The 19,305-nt window shown below is 42.7% G+C and overlaps 1 protein-coding gene across 4 annotated transcripts in view; it reads left to right on the plus strand.

Annotated features, from left to right (window-relative positions):
- Positions 1-19,305, plus strand: part of NRP1 (neuropilin 1) — a 155,710-nt gene that overhangs the window by 127,280 nt on the left and 9,125 nt on the right. For 3 of the 4 annotated variants that reach the window (XM_037740924.1, XM_017535384.2, XM_017535386.2), the window contains 3 exons: positions 3,350-3,454; positions 8,719-8,778; positions 14,010-14,147. In XM_037740924.1, coding sequence (XP_037596852.1) covers positions 3,350-3,454; positions 8,719-8,778; positions 14,010-14,147 — 303 coding nt within the window. The remainder of the gene's footprint in view (positions 1-3,349; positions 3,455-8,718; positions 8,779-14,009; positions 14,148-19,305) is intronic. The other variant, XM_017535385.2, reaches the window with a different exon arrangement.

Below are 19,305 nucleotides of genomic sequence, written 5' to 3' on the forward strand. Positions count from 1 at the left end.
GGCCAACATGGTGAAATGGTGAAACCCCATCTCTACTAAAGATACAAAAAATTAGCTGGGCCTGGTGGCGTGCACCTGTAATCTCAGGTACTCGGGAGTCTGAGGCAGGAGAATCGCCTGAACTCGGGAAGCAGAGGTTGCAGTGAGCTGAGATCGTGCCATCACACTCCAGCCTTGGTGGCAGGGCGAGACCCCATCTCAAAAAAAAAAAAAAAAAAGATAATTTGTACAGTTGAAATTCATGTAACATAAAATTCATCGTTTGAAGACAAACAACTCAGTGGCATTTAGCACATTTACAATTCAGTTGTACCAACTGCCACCTCTATCTAGTTCCAAAATATTTCCATCACTCCAAAGTAAAACCTCTTACCCAGTAAGCAGGCAACTTCCCTCAAACCCTGGCAACCACTTTTGTCTTTTAAATATTATTTAGAGGTCTATGTCTAACGAGTTTCTGTCCACAGTGTCGATTACCAGCACATAGAAACAGAAAGCAGCGTTTCTAAGACATCAAGACATTATCCTGGATGACTATCTCAGGCTGCTGCAGGGAAACAGAACTTTACATGAGACAGTGTCTGAAGGCACAGTGACATTACTGCGCACACTTAGATTATGATATGAAGGTCATTTCAAGTACAAATTCAGCCCACACGCTGACCCCATGGCTGCACTCTCTTTTAACATGGAACAAATGAAATTAATGTTTTGAGTTGGTTATTGTACCGCTCGATATACTTATGCACTAGAATTCCCATCTGCCTTACATTTGGGCATAGACGAGTAACCTACACCAGTTTTTCTATCCTCATAGAGGTCTTGCTCCAGCCCAGCTTCAAGAATGACTATTGTTGGTATCCAGATGTTAATCAATCGAGCAGATATGCTCATAGTTGTTTTGAAGAATACTTTTTAATGTCACCTTACTACAATTTTTAAATTATTTGTGTTTTGAGCTACCAAATATAATTACATTCCTGAGCTCATTCAATACCATAAAACTTTTCTTATGCATGACAGAATCTTCAGCTATCAATCACCACACTCCTGAATAATTCATAGCCACTTTTCAATGTGTTTATTTAAAAGCAGGCCATTATCTCCCATTCATTACTGTGTGGTTGTTTCCCTATCTACAGTCTTGCCCCAGACCCCTAAATGATCCAGGCCCTACCAACACAGACCAAGAATGTCCATGTGCCAGGGATTTGGCAAAGGATGCCAAGAAAAAGAAGGGATAGGCAGACTCCACTCACTGCAGATGAGTTCATTCAATTCACGGAGAAACGTGGTCATCTAGAAAGGGAATCTGCTCCCGGGATGCGGCTCTGTAGCCTGGGTTCTGGAAGGCGATGCTGATTTAGGAGGTGGAGGGAATGGGGGTTGAAAAGACAGCATGGTGGCAGTTTTGAAAGCACCCTTGCAAAAATTGTAACTGAGAACATGGTGACAATGAAAGAGAGCTGACCCAACTGACTCCATCTTGCTTCTCACCTCCAAGCTGTCCTTGTTCATTCGTGGGCATAGGCCAAACTACTTTAGGAGGAACTTACAGTTTAACTTTGAAACAAAGATGATAGCAGCTCTTTCCCGAAACAAACCCCTTTCCTGCCTGGGGGCTAGACTGCCTTTGCAAGACTAACAAGTTAGCCACAAAATTAGAAATTATGGCAGATCACCTGTGGTTGGGTGTTTGAGACCAGCCTGGCCAACATGGTGAAACTCTGTCTCTACTAAAAATACAAAAATTAGCCGGGCGTGGTGGTGGATGCCTGTAATCCCAGCTACTTGGGAGGCTGAGACAGGAGAATCCCTTGAATCTGGGAGGTGGAGGTTGCAGTGAGCTGAGATCATGCCATTGCACTCCAACCTGGGTGACAAGATTGAAACTCCATCTCCAAAAAGAAAAAGAAAAAAAGACCCACAGAACAGAAGATAATATATTTTCAAATAGTAAAATTGAAAACATTTTTTCAATTGAATCTAGTGAATCTAGGCACTACCTCAGGCCATTTACAAGGAGGAACTCCTCCTTTAGAAACAGCTTGATGAATGCAGAAAAATCAGCAAAATGAATAGAGTTTTAAATACTTAAAGATAGCACATTATCAAGAGCAAGGAGAGCTTGGGGAAGAAAGACAACTATCTGGCTTGCAAAAGAAGATGCTACTGATTCAGTGCAGGCAACAAATAGAGCCCAGAAGATGGGTGTGTGTGTTTTACTAAAAAGTCTGGCTTGCAGGGCTGCATGCCATGTATGTTATTTGCACATGGTGACTTCCTCATTATTAGTGGTGTGTGTCTTTGGGCCGTTGAAGAAGTCGAAACTTGGCTCTCTTTCCCCATTTGCAATAACTCTGTGTGGTGCTTCAGCACCATTCAAACAGTGTCAAATTCTTACTAAGAAAGCAACAGTTACTGACACATTCCTATGGACCAAAAGAGAACAGCCCCCAGCCACCAACATCTTGTATGGTTCTCAGACATCAAGAGAACTATCCATTATCTCAAGTCTTGTAAACTGAAACACAATGCCAAAAACTGTAAAATATTAAACAGATTGCAAAAATGAGTAACAGGCTGAAAACGAATACCTGAACGAAATTTAAAGGACTTCAAAAGCAGCCTTTGATTAATGTTAGATACCTTTCAACTACAAATTCAAAGATATGTGGATACCTTCGAACAGTGGAATGCCGTCCTATGGGAGTTCAGGTAAATTAATGACCTGAAGATATCTAAGACAACTTCTCTCCCACACCTGCCTTGGAGAGAGGGCTCACAGTTCGAGAAGCTGCTTAAAGAAAAATGGAATAACTATTCAACACACACACACACGCACACATACACACACACACACACAATTGCACTAAATGTGAATGTTGACTCCCTTTGGGGAAGAATTATAATGTAAGCTTAGCAAACTCACTAAATACTAAGAATATAAAAGAATTTATGACGAGTGCTCTAACACCTTGAAAATGAGAGGGAAAACATTTCAAGCAAAATCTCTATCTTCAAAGTTCTCAACACCAGGGTCCTGGAGAAATAGCCAGTGAGAATTCAAGAGCTTTTCAGAAGAAGGATGTTTGCATAGATAACAATGGATAAAATGCTAAGGCAGCCCACTCTACTCAGCAGATATGAATCAAATACCAAAACAAAGCAGCCTCTGCTCTTAGACATTCTGCAGAATCCAAGTATATTTAGCTCCTGAAAGAGAGCAAACCGTGCCCCTGGCCTCCTTACCTAAAGTTTTCTGCATAAGCATTAGCAGATCCAACAGCCAGAGGCTTGAGAATGCATTTCGAAGGTATGAGATAATAACCCTTACATCTTGTTTCAGCCCCTACAGCTGGACCAACCACTCCCAACGGGAACCCAGTGGATGAATGTGATGACGACCAGGCCAACTGCCACAGTGGAACAGGTGATGACTTCCAGCTCACAGGTGCAGAAACCATCTTCATCCCATTGCTGTACCATTTCAGTTCATGTCATAGTTGGGACCGGCTGATGCCTGTGTGTGTGCTTGTAACTCCGCATGGCAGGGAGCTGCCCCGGAAATAGAAGCTGCCTTGCCAGAACACCTGCATCTTCATTTTCTCATGTCATCTGGGTAGACGAGTTGTTCTTAGTAGCCACAACCATTTGAAACAATAATTTGAGCCATTTTCAGAGCCAAAGGCTAGGATTATCTTAATTGAATAAGAATTTCTCCATGGCTAAATGTGCTAAACTGATCCTCATTTTCAGACCCCCCTCCCCCCATAACACATGCGCCACCCCTACATAACCACATCCTTCAGAATGTTTATTTTCATTTTCTAATGAGGGCAAGTTTTTTTGAGTGGATCCTTTATCCAACAAATGGATAAAACTCGGCTTATTTTTGAAGTGCGGCTTTTAAGTTGGGATTTTGTAAATCATTCTACATTAGCATTTACAAACGCAGAATTAGTTGATATTTCGCATCCCAGCAGACCAGCAAATATATCAGAAGTGTTGTATGCCAAATGTCTCACTAATTAATCTGGAGTATTACTCTCTAATCTCCTAAAACCCTGAAAGCTGGAAAGTGACCTTCTCTTCCACTTGGAATGGCAGAGGAAGTATTAGACAAGTGGAGAAATGGCATTATACCGTTTGGACAGTGGCCAAGGCACTAGGGTTTTCACCCTGTGGTTGCAAAAGGTATCGTGGGATTTTTACTGCTCCCTGGGTCAAAATGCAGTTGCACATAGCATCCGACTCTCATTTTAGATTAAACTGGAGCTTTTGAATGCAGGTCTGCATTTTTACCTAGAAGGGACTCAGAGAGCCCACATAATTAATTTCCGTGTGTAAAACTGAAGGTGTGACCATGTAACTTTATAATAAAGCCATGTTATTGGCTAATGTATTAGTGCAAAATCTGGAAGGAGATGTCCCACTGTACATTTCCAATTATTTCAAATCTCTCCTCTGAAGGAGCGAGAGCACTTCACACTCTGAGATGGAATAAAGAGTAAAAAAGAAAGAAAAAATAAAAAGAAAAGAAAATCTGTTCCCAGAAATTTAGTACTGTGAACTGGGTTTACATTTAAATCCCACCTCCTAAAGCTACCTCTTTCCAAATTTCCAGGATAATCACTTACATTCATATGGCCAATAAATGTCACATTGCTATGAGCTTTTGAATGCAAATCTGGTATACAAGTAGCCACAAGCCACAAAACTTAGATTAATTAATGCAGAGGCATTTTCTGTGTAAGATGTCAAGTTCAAGTTGAAAACTCAACTGCCGAGATAAAAAACAGTGCTATTCCGTGAACCAAGTCCTCTGGAAGCTTCCTAGGGTTGCCTGTAAACACCCTGCCGCAAACCTCGGGTCTTTTGTGGACCATGTCACACATCCGCAGTGAATTTCTCATAAAAAGGAATGATTGCAGGACCCCAACATACCCTTTCAATTGCCCTCTTATGGAAGAGGTTCTTTCCTTCATAAACTCTAAAGTGGTCAGTTAATATTGATTAGAAACAAAGCCTCGGATTTACTCCTCATATCAGAACAACCAGCCTTCTCATTTTTGCATTAGTTCATGACTGAATCAATTGAAACCGAAGCCTTTGAATGAAATAGGGCGAGTATGTTAGCCTGGAGCAAATTGCGTATGCCAGCGAGTTACAAGCCACAGAAAATGGGTCATTTATAGTGGAAACACTGACAGCCTTTCAAAACTATAAGGTTTTGCTTTACCTACAGCGTTTAAATTATTTCTTGGGTAGATAGAAGAAAGTTCATTCTGACTTTTTTTTTTTTCACATATTACCATGGTTTAAAAAAAAAAAAGTTATTTTCCCAGACCAGCACCTTTGTCTCAATAATTCTATAAATCCTCTCATATATTAAGAACCGCTGAGGATGTTGATAAGGCCTACCCCACACCTCCATCAAGAAGAAGTCATTTTAAAAGACATTCTCATGCTTCATATCCATTTATTGCAAGGCGGCAATTTTTTTTGAAACATTTTTTATTTTACAAAACTATTTGCTCTTCTTTTCTGAAAAGGGATGTGCTCACATGTCATTGTTTGCAAGGGGCAAAAACCTCACCTAACCCAGACACCTTTTTATATGGAAACTACGCATCTCCTATGCTCACAAGCAATCGCGCCTCCTCTTTGCTAATTCTGGCACAGGCTTTGCTGTCAGAACTATAAACTTTGGGTGTTTAGGGTGGTGAAACCAAACCAAGAGCATTACTGCTTTAACTGTGATAAGTGGAACATGGAAATTGGGATCAATGCTGTCTTTAGGTGTGGTCTGTTCCTTAGCACAGGTGCTGTTGATTTAATTTCTTCTCCTGGGTTGGCCCGCTTGTATTTAGAGGGGAGAAATATCATAGTGAAATGCTCCTTACTTGCAAACCACATGGAATTCCAGGTGTACTGTACCAAATGCATGGAAATGAATAGAATGTGCACTCCCAGACCTGCTAGCCAAGGTGAAAGTGCTTCCCTGCAGGTACTCATTTGCAAATGCCTTTGAAGTCATTAGATAATACACTTGGCTTCAAAAGCACCTGGCCTCGGAGCTGTGTCTACCTAACAGTGGAATTTGGCTCCCAACCTATGGCAAAAGCCATAACGCATATGGGTTTTAAAAAGTGAATTTTCACCTTGAATCTTTCTCCTGTAAGACCACTGGGAACAGAATGGTAATGTATTCTGGCCTCCCTCCAATTCTGCCATTATAGATTCACCTTCTTAACCCATAATATATATAATTCCCTCTTCCTCGTGCCTGCCTTATTGAGGCCATGCACAAGTGTGACCGCTCATCCAGCATCTTTGCTGGGAGAGCAGAGGTGGCATGACTTGGTGCTGCAGTTGATTGGCTAGAAATCTTAAGACCTTTCCAAGAGCACAGTTTTACGGCTCTCTGATTCATGCTATGGATATGTAACATGATTTCTGATCTGTGGGAGCTGCCAGATAGGCCTGGCCTGAATAAAGATAGTCACAAATCCTTACTGAATGATATTATTGGGAAGTGCACAATTATGGCACCCTGTAACCACCTCCAGAACTTTCCACGGTAGTCATGGGCCCACCCCGTTGCCTTACCCTGAATTGGAGATAACAGTTTACTTCCAATCTGCTTCTCGGATAGACACCTAAGTAATAAATAGCAAACCACTGTTTCCCAGACTCAGTGGATTATAAGGCTCACCTGAGGAGCTTTCAGTAATACAGATTTTGGCTGGGCATGGTGGCTCACACCTGTGACACCAGCACTTTGGGAGGCCAAGGTGAGAGGATCACTTGAGGTCAGAGGTTCGAGACCAGCCTGGGCCAGATAGTGAGATCCCTGTCTCTACAAAAAAAATATTAAAAACAGGCAGGCATGGTGGCACACACCTGTAGTCCTGGCTACTCAGGAGGCTGAGGCAGGAAGATCCCTTGAGCCCAGGAGTTCAAGGCTGCAGTGCACCATAATGGCACCACCGCAATCCAGCCTGAGTGACAGCAAGACTCTGTCTCAACAAAATACAGATGTCAAAGCCTCATGCCTAAAGATTCCAGTTCTCATTTAGGTCTGGAGAGGATAGGTAGATGGGAGACTGCAATTTTAACAAGGCTTCTGGTGACTCTTATGGTTGGGCAAGTTTAAGAACACTGCTTTAAAACAGAAGTATAATGATGAACAGTGGGAAATGGGTGAGTGAAGAGGAGGAAGAGGGTGACGCTGAGTCTCAGTAGATAAGGTTACACCCTGTCCCCTGGCCAGTGAGATGCAGTAGGCCTGCACTAATTGAAAGCTTGCAGCACTCAGGGTGTTATTTGTTCAATCTTCCAGTTCCTTGGGACTGTGAAATGTTTCTCCTGTTCCCCTTTTCCTGCTGCTTCCTGCGGCTTCTCCAAACCACATACAGGGCAGGGTATTTGTCCTGAGAAAAATAAACAGCTCCAGTAGCCAGAGACAGGAGGAACAGCTACTGTCTTATTTTACACCCTTAGTTTTCCAGTTTTTAAAATAGATTATGGGGACCAGCCTGCAGTGTCCCTAAAGGCACACACTTGAAACCTTGGAAAGCTATCTGAAGCTTAGAGGTCGAGGTCAAGTTTAATACTCAAGTCACTGAGGACATTCAGAGGCCTTTGCTTTTCACTGTTGCAATTGTGTGCTGTGCTTGATCTGAGAATCAGTGCGTACCCGTGGAGTGAAGTCTCAATCTCTGGGTGCCTTCTGGATGCTGAGGTCAGAACTTTGAGATGCTTAGTCAATATGGTGAATCCTTTTCTCTACTAAAAATACAAAAATTAGCCAGGCATGGTGGCAGGGAGGCTGAGACAGGAGAATTGCTTGAACCTGGGAGGCAGGGGTTGTGGTGAGCCGAGATCACACCACTGCACTCCAGCCTGGGTGACAGAGTGAGACTCCATCTCAAAAAAAGAAAAAAAAAAAAAAGAAAGAAATGTGTTAGGATACCTTGTCTACTTGAAAATTGCAGGCTGGGCACAGTGGCTCAAGCCTGTAATCCTAGCATTTTGGAGGTCGAGGTAGATGGATCACTTGAGGTTAGGAGTTCAAGACCAGCCTGGCCAATATGGTGAAACCCTGTCTCTACTGAAAATACAAAAATTACCTGGGCATGGTGGTACACACCTGTAATCCTGGCTACTTGGGAGGCTGAGGCAAGAGAATCACTTGAACCTGGGAGGCGGAGGTTGTAGTGAGCCAAGATTGTACCACTGTACTCTAGCCTGGGCAACAGAGTGAGACTCCATCTCAAAAAAAAATACAAAATAAAAAAAGAAAGAAAATTGCCAAGAGAGTAAATTTTAAGTGTTCTAAACAAAAAACCCAAAATAGGTTCATGAAATAATTCATATGTGAATTAGCTTAATTTAGCCATTCCACTGTGTACCTATATCAAAACATCATGTTGCATGCCATAAATATATACAACTTCTCTTTGTTCATTTAGACCATTATTTTATTTGTAAATTTTTTCAAAGAAATGCTCTAGGTTAAAAAAAGGTTTATTTGAATTTGATGTTGTGGTGAGCAAAATTTCAAGGAAACAATTGCTATCACTGGAATTAAAAGAAAGATTTTTCCATGGAAAATATTTGCCTCTGATAGACATATGTAAGCATGCAGCATTTCTCTTGTGCACATTCGTGACTGTTTTCTTATTTTTGTGTGTTCCTGTTTTTGTTTTTCAGGTGGCACCACTGTGCTGACCACGGAAAAGCCCACAGTCATAGACAGCACCATACAATCAGGTACCACATAAAACCGGAAATGTGGCAGGCTCCATGTACCTTGCTCCTCTCCGTGGCTGCGCTCCTCGCTTTCAGTTTCTCTGAATGTCCTAGAAGGAGAGATGCCACACAGCATCTGGTCTCCAAGCATGAGCCATAAATATTGCTTTCCTTTCATCCACATGTATATGCAGCAGAGAGTGAGATTTCCTTCTCCATCAGTAATTGCCAAATGGTGACAATCCCAGCTCTCCACTGAAGGAACGGAGTAACATACTTTGTTTAAACGCAGCACATCTAGGACATGGATTGTGTTTGCAAACTACAGGAGAAGGAAATCTCACAGGCAGCACAGCCCGACTATTTATTTTCATCGCAATCCTGCAAAACCGAGACAGGCAAAGTTTGTCAGTTTTGCCTGCCATGGAGCTGGCAGTTTTACAACAGCGTTTTCAGTGGGTGTGCCACAAAACGGGGTTCAGGAAACCGCAGTTTATAATTGTGCACGGAGAGAAGCGCACTCTTGGGAGCAGCACCTCCTCGTCCTTTTATTAACACAAAAGCGTAATGACTTTTAAAACCCTGGGTTTGCTGTCAGTCGGGGGCCAGTCACGGTTAAACGGTGGCCTTCCTCTTGCTGGCCTTTGTGTTGTGTTAGAATCCTGTGAAATTCTTCCCAGCAGACCTACACAAAGGGAAACAGTCAGTGTAAGCAATCAGAAGTTTTAAATACTTGAAAGTTAATCATTAAAGTAAGGTGAGCAGGTCAGTTTTCCAGCTTTCTCCCATTTCCTCTATTGAAGCTCACTCAGCCTTGGCTTCTGCAGTCATTTATTAATGGGGCGTGTGGTGTATATCAATGTTTCCTCAACGGTATGACACTACCCAGCTAGGCAGAAAGTAGAAAGGGCTGCCCTAATTAGTATGCTTCCTTAAAGGACACTGTTACTGTTGACCTGATTAAACTGCAAAACAAACTTCTCTTCCGTCCAACTTAACCCCCAGCTGCCCTGTGGCATGTTCAGGTTGATAAGATTCCTGCTACCACGCAGCCCAGACACCCCCTACATAACCAAGAGATGAAACGGGAGTCACTGCCTAAATTCAGAAAAATAGTGTAGTCCTCACACATCTTAAGTTGTAAAACGTGACTTTCAAAGACTGCGCTGGTACCTCCCGTAGCTGCAGGTACCTCAGGAGAAAAGCCCTGCCTCTCCTTTTCTTTGTACCTTTCCTGAAAGTTCTCAGCCCTTGGGATGATTTTCTGTGGATAAAGAATAGTGACTGCCTGTTGGTTCTCTATGACCCACTGGGATGGGGAAAAGCGGTGAGGTGAATCGGTGAAGTTCTGATCATGTAACGAACATTTTAGCTGTTGCTGCAGTTTGTTGTCTTGCCAGAGAGGTAATTAAAGCCAGTATAAAGTTGCCAGCTAATTTGTTTCATCTCATCTCTCTTCTCCTTGACTATGAAAGGAGGTAGGGATCGTTAAAAAAATAAAAGTGAACAACAGCTGTGTAGAAAATGGAAAGTTCTATCAGATTCCAAATCTAGGTAATTTTCCCTAAATGTTGAAGGTCAATATTGTCAGAGCAGGAATGGTTTTGTTAACGCATTCAGTTTGTGCACAACCTCAAGGTCACTGGAGGGATAGCTTCTCGGAGGGGCCAGTGGGTCCTGTCATAGAGTCTACTGTGGTCAGAGGGCAGGTGTGCAAATTTTGAACAGTAGGAGGACCCTTTGCTATCACCATCTGAACAAGTTCAGTTCAAACCCCACAGATCTACTGGTCAGGGGTGGTCTGGTCCGGTTCGAATTTCACAGTCAGTTCAGAGTCCTTTGCAAATTAACTTGCTTTCCTGTTTCTCCATTGTCTGAGTCATGAATCTGGACTCCAAGTCTTTGTTTGTGGGTTATGCACTGTCTGACCTTCCTGGAAGGATTTCTGTTGATTGTCACCTCTGGCTAAGTCAATGCCCAGAATTCTGCATGGGGACTTGAGCATACTTCAAGCCAGGGGTCAGGTCTCACTCTGAAGAGTTGACCCAGTGGTCAGAGTCACCTGATACTTTGATCCACACTGTTCTGCAGGATTCAGATTCTTCAAGCATCATCACAAGCAGCAGTCAATTCAGACCCCAAAACCTTCATCAGAATTCCATTTTGCCATTACAGAGTCAAAGCAGTCTTACGATTTCATCTTGCTGATTCTCATCAATATAATAAACTCCATGGGCATATAATATTCATATACTTTTATGTAATTGGATGCATAAAAGTTGGTTAATGCTCAGCCAGCAATTGATGGGATCCTTACATTTTTAATCCAGCTCTCTCTGGCGAGGGCTCTAACCCTCTGAGATTCCTCCAGCATTCCTACAGCAGCTCGGAGTATATTCATCACCTATGATTGCATGGGCCTCAGCACCTCTGCTTGTTTAGACTGAAAGACTAGTCTATGAATAAGTGAGTTAACCTGCTCTATAGAAGTTTGGAATACCAGATTTAAAAATTAAATCCTTGTGCATACATATGGTGCTAATGATCCAACTTCAGGCAAGAGGGGTTCGGCAAACACACAGCTGGTACTTGCTCTCAGAGGCTATAAATTTGTTTTAAGTTCAGAATATTGTTTCCTGCTATTTTTAAGAGTCAAGAAGGGATTTCGCTGGATTACCTTCATTGAATTTAATGAGAGTTGTGTGCTCCTCCAGGGCTTGGGTAATATTTTGAAAATGTAAACGTCAGTAGGCCTATATGTTTGTTTCATTATTTCATTTGCTTTTCTCTCTTCTTTTCTCTCTCCGTTTCTCCTTTCTTCTGTCCTCCTACTTTTTGCTTTCTATAAACTTCAGTGGGTAGTTTTCGTGTTTGTCTTTCCAGCCAGGCTTGAAGTTTCCACATTGAACCTCTCGCTCCATAACCCTCCCCCACAGAAGGCATTGACTTAAAAACATATCCTTTAAATAAACAAATTGCCATAAGTTATATGATCAAGACAAGAAGATGCAAGGGCAGTAGAATACAAAAAGTTACAGCAATTCGCCCCATTAAATGTCCAGGAGGGGGAAGGACATTGGAAGGTAAAAGCGGACTGTCATTCACCGAAGCGAGGAGAAGTGCCTGAAACATTTTTTCAGGCAAAGCTGTTCCATGTCCTGGTCATCCCAAAAGTATCCAAGTTCCTGTATTTTATGACATCATCAGAATATCAATAGCCACAATAATGGGTAATGCCGTTTTCTGTCCTGTAGACAATAAATTTAATGTATTAACAAGGTAAATATAGGCAGCACTGTGTGTGCTGGGGTGTGGCTTTCACTATCCATCATGTGCATGTTTTGTAAAGTACATTTAGGGAAAAAAAATCAAAACCACTCACACATGTACATGTTCCAATATTAACATTTGCTAACGTGAGATTACGCAACAATACATTTCAGGGTCGTGGGCGTTGGCATTCAAGGTTGCTCAACCACGCCATCACTGTTCAGTTGACTGTACTTCATCTACATAATTCAATCTTGCTTTAGGAAAGTGTGGTAAATTCTGGAGAGGGTTTCCCATGCCTTAAGAAGTCCTATTTCATGGTTACAATAGACTAGACGTGAAATATATCTCTCCAATGACACTATAGCTGTGAAATATAGCCTTTTTGCACTAAATGAAAGTACTCACATTATACACATCATATAGCTTACAAGTTTACTTTCCCAAACTGGCTCTGTCTACCCTTTGGGAGGTCACATTATCATTGGGAGAATCCAACCTGCTTCATTTTAACGGTTCTTACGGCGGGTTCCTTCCAAAATTTGACATTAGCCCGGGCGAAGGGTTCCTTAGAAACTAAAAGTACAAAGTAAATCATTCTTATCTATTCAGTAAATCTCTCCATTAAAATTCCTCCTGCCATTGGGGAAGGGGCCAGGGAGACTAGGCTCAGAGCAGAAAGCGAGATACTTTGTATTAAATATGAGCAAGTTAAAGGAAAACTCAAAATGAGATAAGGTCTTGGCCTGACCCTAATACGAGCAGCTAATACCAGACTTCCCTTATTGTTCATTGGGATTCTTTTGAGGCTTATTTTTAAGTTCAATGGACCAGACGCCCCAGGCGCCTTCCTGTTTGTTTCAATGCTGCCATCTCGTGGACTGCCTAAAGCCCCTTCCTCACTGGAGAAAACAGCTATGTATTTGGGCTTCATTCTTCATGGGAAGGACGAAAGGAGGGGCAAAAGCCGGAGAATTTAATCTTTAGAATTTTTTTTTTGTTGTTAGCTTATGTTTACCAAAACAATATTTGTACTTAGGATAAGTAGCAATGATTTCATTTCTCCCATACTTAAAAAGTTAAGCTCCTTTCGAAAAGAGGCTCTGTAAAAAATAAGGCTGTGGGTTTTTAAATCACCGTGGTCCGACAGCACCTTTAGGGCACACACAAGGCAAATCATTCCTGTAAATTCATTCATGCTCTCTTTTCAGATCCCTAAGGAAGCCTTTGAACATTAAAAAAAAAAAAAAAAAAAAAGTAAAAGGGGTAGCTGTTGAAGTGTGCTTTGGATGTAGATGACCTTGCACTGAGGTTTTAAGCCGGGTGGACAATCTATATGTAAATTTAGAAATTAAAAAAGCAGAAATATATACTTCAATTAATAGACCTGAGAGAAAGCATGAAAGAAAAAAAAAAAAACAATCTTAAGAAAATGCTTATGAGATTCTAACCCTGACATGAAAGACCTGAAGCATGAACTGGTGAGGTGGAAATAGAGAAAACCTTCCGGGTAAGGCACTTCGCCAAGTCACTTTCCACCTTTGAGGCTTCGGGGGTCAATCTCTAATTAAGACTCTTTTCATTGGTGGGTATCAACTTATACAATGCATCCTCAAGAACAGAATGGCTTTCATATTAAATACCGGGGAAATTGGAGAGTGCTGCAAATGTAATATACATGCTTTAGAAAATAGCCTTCCTGGAAATTTTATGTAAACCCAATTTGGCAGGCAGTCCATAATCCTTTTAAGGCTGGATTTTTAAAGAAATTACTAAATGTGATTTTGCAGAGATTTTGACATCTCCATGCATCTTTTGGTTTCTTGGTAATCCTGGCTTTTGTGGCTTTCCCAGCATTTTCGAACAGACATGAAGTTGTATAAATCGTGCTTTCCATGAATGATGAAGGGGCTTTGTGATCCTAAATGATGAAATTTGTCTTTCTCTGCTTGTCTCTTATTTTATCTACCCACCCACTGAAGAGTTTCCAACATATGGTTTTAACTGTGAATTTGGCTGGGGCTCTCACAAGACCTTCTGCCACTGGGAACATGACAATCACGTGCAGCTCAAGTGGAGCGTGTTGACCAGCAAGACAGGACCCATTCAGGATCACACAGGTAACACAGAGTTCACTACAGCTGGCTGGCTTTGCAGATTCTCTCTGATTCAGAGACGGGGTTACTGGGAGGGTTTCCAAATTCCTAAGGCCTGTGAATTTAGGGGGGTTAGGAAATACTACAAGCATTCACACGTGCTCTTATTTTCTGGAATTAGCAATGTCTCTTTCCCTAGCAGAGAGAAAGCAGAGGGCAAATCATAGAACTGTCCCCTGAAGTTGGTCACTGATTGGCCTCCTTGAAAAATGGCAAATTGGGCAAGGATGTATGAATTAGCATTATCTTATACGTTTTCTGAACTTCTCATTTTGGGCAATTTCAAACATATTCGCAAGTGGAAAAGGAATAGTAGAATGAATTCTCTATGTGCATGACCCTGCTTCAACAATTATCAGATCATAGGAAACTTAATTTGTCTGTCATCCCTGACTCTGAATTATTGTCAAACAAGTCCAAGCATATATTATGTCATCTCACTGATTTTACAACTAAAGAAACAATTCCCAGTGCCTGCTGCCTCCAGATCCTTGAAGGGAGGTAGGGCAAGGTGGCGTGGGATTCTTCCTCGTTGGGGAAAGACTTAAGGTCTGGTGTGTTTCCTATGAGCAGGTAGAAAGCTCACCATGTCCTAGCTCACAACGCTTCCACCATCTCCTGCCTTACTTTCTTCCTAAGATTAACTGGTGGGGGAAGAATGGGTTGGGGGACCGAAAGAGCTGGCAGCTTCTCCAGTGTCCCCATCCTGCTACCCACCTAGTCATTTTATTACCCAGCTTGAGGTACAGTATCAAGGACCAGCAGGACAGATGTGGTGGCTCACAAGTGTAATCCCAGCACTTTGGGAGGCCAGAGCAGGAGAATCAGTTGAGGCCAGGAGTTAGAGACCAGCCTGGGCAACATAGCAAGACACTGACCCTACAAAATAAAAAAAGATTAAAAATCATCCAGGCATAAGGGCACGCGCCTGTTGTCCCAGAGTCTGTTGTAGGATCCTTTGAGTTTAGGAGTTCGAGGCTGCAGTAACCTATGATTGTGCCATTGCACTCCAGCCTGGGTGACAGCATGAGAACCTATCTCTAAACAGAAAAAAATAAAAACTAAAAATAAATAAACAAAGAACCAGCAATGTCTAGCCCGACACACACACACACAGACTTGTATACACACTCACAACAAACACCCAATCCAGGAACTTCTCTGCCGCTCAGAAATGCTGACAGATGACTGCTTGCTCAAGTAGTGGTTTCCCAAAAGGTACCCCAGGGGGGTATTTGCTGATGCTAGGAAGTCTCATTAAGTTCTCCCCATCTTGGCTCTTTGGGTGAGTGAGTCAGTGGACTGAAGGCTGGGCCAAGGGTACTTCAGGCCTTTCGCATTTTGTGGCTCACTTTTCTCCCAGTGAATATGACGATTAAATAGGTTGAATAGGCCCCTTTCCACCACAGCCACCTCCTTGCCTAATGAGAATGACAAGGAAATTGGATAAAATTGGACTCCTTCAATTCTGAGACACTTTCAATTGAATCTTAAGACAGGCAGTTTTAGAAAACTTAAAATACTTTGACTGTAAATGGCACTGTACATATAAATGGCATCAAATTAACTAAATGCAATTAGCCAAAATGAAGGCAGTAATGGTGGAAAAATTGATGCAAAGTGAAGCAAAATGGCTCAGTAGGATCTGACACTCAAAGGAGGTTAAAAGCTATGTTAGCCAGAGACAAAAGCTAAAGGCTTGCAGAAGTAAAGTGCTAATTGAGAAAATGAAGACAGAGTTCCTGACCCAGAACTGTGATAAAACCCTTGAAAGGGAAAATATCAGTGCTTTTTGTGTTAGAGCATCAGAGAAGGAGGGCTTGTCTTAGATTAACAGCTGAGAAGTGCGATTCCTTCAGAAGGGCTTGACTCCTTTGTTCTCCCAGCCACCCAGATTTACTTGGCAGTTGTGCCGGGTCAGCTCCGACTAGAAAGAGCCCCTGCAGCTCTAGAAACACAATCATTTGTGCAGAGAGATGGGTGAGCCCGACATCTGAAAGGCAGGAACTACTTGTTAACGGGAAAAAGATCTAGATGAAAAGAGCCCTCCACGAAGCTCCCAAGCATAGACTGACATTAGAGAGTAGATGGCCTTTTTTTATAATGTTATTTGGTGAAACTTTGCAAAGCAGACATTGAGTTGTTTAAAAAGAAAATGAACACTAGTTGGGTAAAATATCCTGCTGCTTAATTTTGAATATATTGAAAGGCCTCCCATTTTTTTTTTTTTTTTTTGGCTTTCTGCATTTGGCCTCTAAGAATGGAACTGGTGCCTCCTTTCAGAGGACTCCTAAAGTGTAGCGTTTCTCTCTGGTTCACTGAATAAGTGGCATGGGAGAAGCTCTGTTACGGGGCAGATGCTATCTTGGGCCCTGGAAACACACGTGTAAAGGAAGAGATCCTTTTGTTTGAGGAATTTGCAGTCAGATCCTGTTTGGGAAGTAACCACAGTGCAGTTCAGTGAGGGCTTCCAGGGGCAGAGGCCAGTGATGATGGCCCATGTTAAAAGATGTTGGAAGAGGGGTCAGGGAAAGCAGCCCTGTTTCAGACACCGGCTGAGCTAGGCTTGTTTTACTGGCTCATGCATGGTGTGTTTTGCACAGGTTTTTGTATAGGAAGCAGTTAGATAGAAGCAGAATATGCATGACCTTGGGAACTACCTCCTTGCCTAATGAGATTAACAAGGAAATTGATGAAATTGGATTCCTTCCATTTTGAATAAGTAGAGTAGAAGTTTGTGGGTTGGGTGTTTATTGTGATTGTGTGTGTGTGTGTGTGTGTGTGTGTTTTACGCAGGACACGGCTGGTTCTTTATACCATACCTTAAATTGGTGATACAATGACCAGAAGGAAAACAGGATGGAGGTAGATAAAGGTCCATTGGAGGGGCTGCCGGCTCTCTCTTTGTGAAGAAGTATGGGTAGGCTGCAGGCAGTGAGCAGCCCCTGAAGAATTCTAAGCAGAGGAGCAACATGAGCACATTTACTTTTATTTATTTATTTATTTGTTTGTTTGTTTAAGACAAGGTCTCACTCTGTTGCCTTGGCCAGAGTGCAGTGGTGTGATGTTGGCTCACTGCAGCCTCCACCCCCTCCACTGCAGTAGCTGTAGTCCCAGCTACTTAGGAGCTACTACAGGTGCCCACTACCACGTCCAGCTAATTTTTGTATTTTTGGTAAAGACAGGGTTTTGTCATGTTAGCCAGGCTGGTCTTGAACTCCTGACCTCAGGTGATCTACCCACCTCGGCCCCCCAAAGTGCTGGGATCACAGGCGTGGACCACTACGTCCGGCCACAGGAGCATATTTAAAGACCACAGTGTGAAAGGGTGGGGAACATAAGAGCTTCCTGAGGCAGAGGATTCTTGAAATCTGGCTTCTCTCCAGCTGTACTGAACAGGCATCATTGGAAAAGCCCCGTTACATGACAGATGCGGTATTGGGCACTGGAAATGCAGATATAAAGGTGGGGGGTCCCCGTGCTTGAGAAACCCACTGTCTGGTTGTGGGTGGAAAGTGGTCACGGTGCAGTTGAGTGAAGGTGTCCCATGGCAGAGCGCCCCTCTACCTACGTCCACTTCTCTCCTTTCTACCCCCCATTCTCTGGCTGCCTCAATAAACATCGAGCAATGAGCTCAATAAGTGGGATTAAGACATGGCAACAGCATTGCCAATTTCAGTCTTTTTTCCGTAAGACGGGGAGGACAGAAGCACGATGGGTGTATTTTTTTCCTGTGTTGTTAAATTCCTCACAGTGAAATGACACCATCCCACAGGCAGGTGATCACATCTTGGTAAATTGGTGGGCAAAACAAACCCTAAGTATGAATGAATCAGCTCAGTCACAGAGGACACCCTGCAAGGTCAGAGAGCGAGAGGGACATTCCTCCTGCAGTATCAAACCTACTGCTAGAGAGGCCACTTGTGAACACCCTTCCTTTATGATTCCACTGCTTTTAAGAAGGGTGGGCTCTCACGTAAGCAGCCAGGTAAGGAAAGGAAGCTGCCCGCAAACACATCCGCATCCACCTGGACACAGCCGGCACAGGCGGGCAGACAGGAGTATGTGCCCCCATGTGCACAGTGAGAAGGCACCTTGCAAACACACAAGCCTCCTGGGCAACAAACACAGCCTCCTGCTGCCCACTGAGGCCCGAGCAGCAGATTCACACTTAATCAGGTGAGGCAGGCGTTAGAGGAGATGATTTCTATTTGCAGAGCCAACAGTGAAACATGAGTTGTGTGTTTAGACCAGGTGGTGGCAAGAGGAGATGTTCCCAGTGGGGGTCATTAAAAGTGAAGCCAAGAGAAAGTCCTCGCAGTTCGACAAGTGTCTGCGTTGCCAAAATAGCTCCTTCTAATGAACCTCAACAAGGCAACCTTGCCTCTCCTTGAGCCAGAAGCCCACATCAAATAGAAGCAGGGCTCACAGTAGAGATTCAAGCTCTCAGTTGTGTTTAAAGAATTCAAAAACCCTGAAAACCAACTATAGGAAAAATAATCTGAACTTGAAACATTAAAAAAAAAAAAGATCACTACATTATTAGGAAAAACTTCAGGTTTGTGATTATCAAGGAGTCAGAGTGACAGAAGTTTCATTAATCAGAAGTCCTTCTGCTCAGATGATAAGTAAAAATACACCTCCATGATTTTATTTAATGCCTGTGTTCACATGGATGGTGCTGTGCGATCTTAAAGTTACATAAAAACAGGGTTTCTTAGGCCCAGCGTGGTGGTTCGTGCCTGTAATCCCAGCATTTTGGGAGGGCAAGGTGGGAGGACTGCTTGAAGCCAGGAGCTCAAGACTAGCCTGGGCAACATAGCAAGACTCTGTCTCTACAAATATATATATATATAATTTTAAATTTAGCTGAGCATGGTGACATGGGCCTGTAGTCATAGCTACTTGGAAGGCTGAGGAAGGATGATCATTTGAACCAAGGAGATTGAGGCTGCAGTGAGCTATGATCGCACCACTGCACCTCACCCTGGGCAACACGAGTGTCCAAACATAATAAATAAATAAATAAATAGGGTTTCTTCTTGGAGAGCCATGCATTTGGCATTTTCAGTCCAGGCTATGCACAGACTGTGCTTTCAGTTTGCTTGTGCTGGTGCAAATG

This window comes from Cebus imitator, unplaced genomic scaffold, assembly GCF_001604975.1.
Source record: "Cebus imitator isolate Cc_AM_T3 unplaced genomic scaffold, Cebus_imitator-1.0 Scaffold92, whole genome shotgun sequence".
Taxonomy (NCBI): domain Eukaryota; kingdom Metazoa; phylum Chordata; class Mammalia; order Primates; family Cebidae; genus Cebus; species Cebus imitator.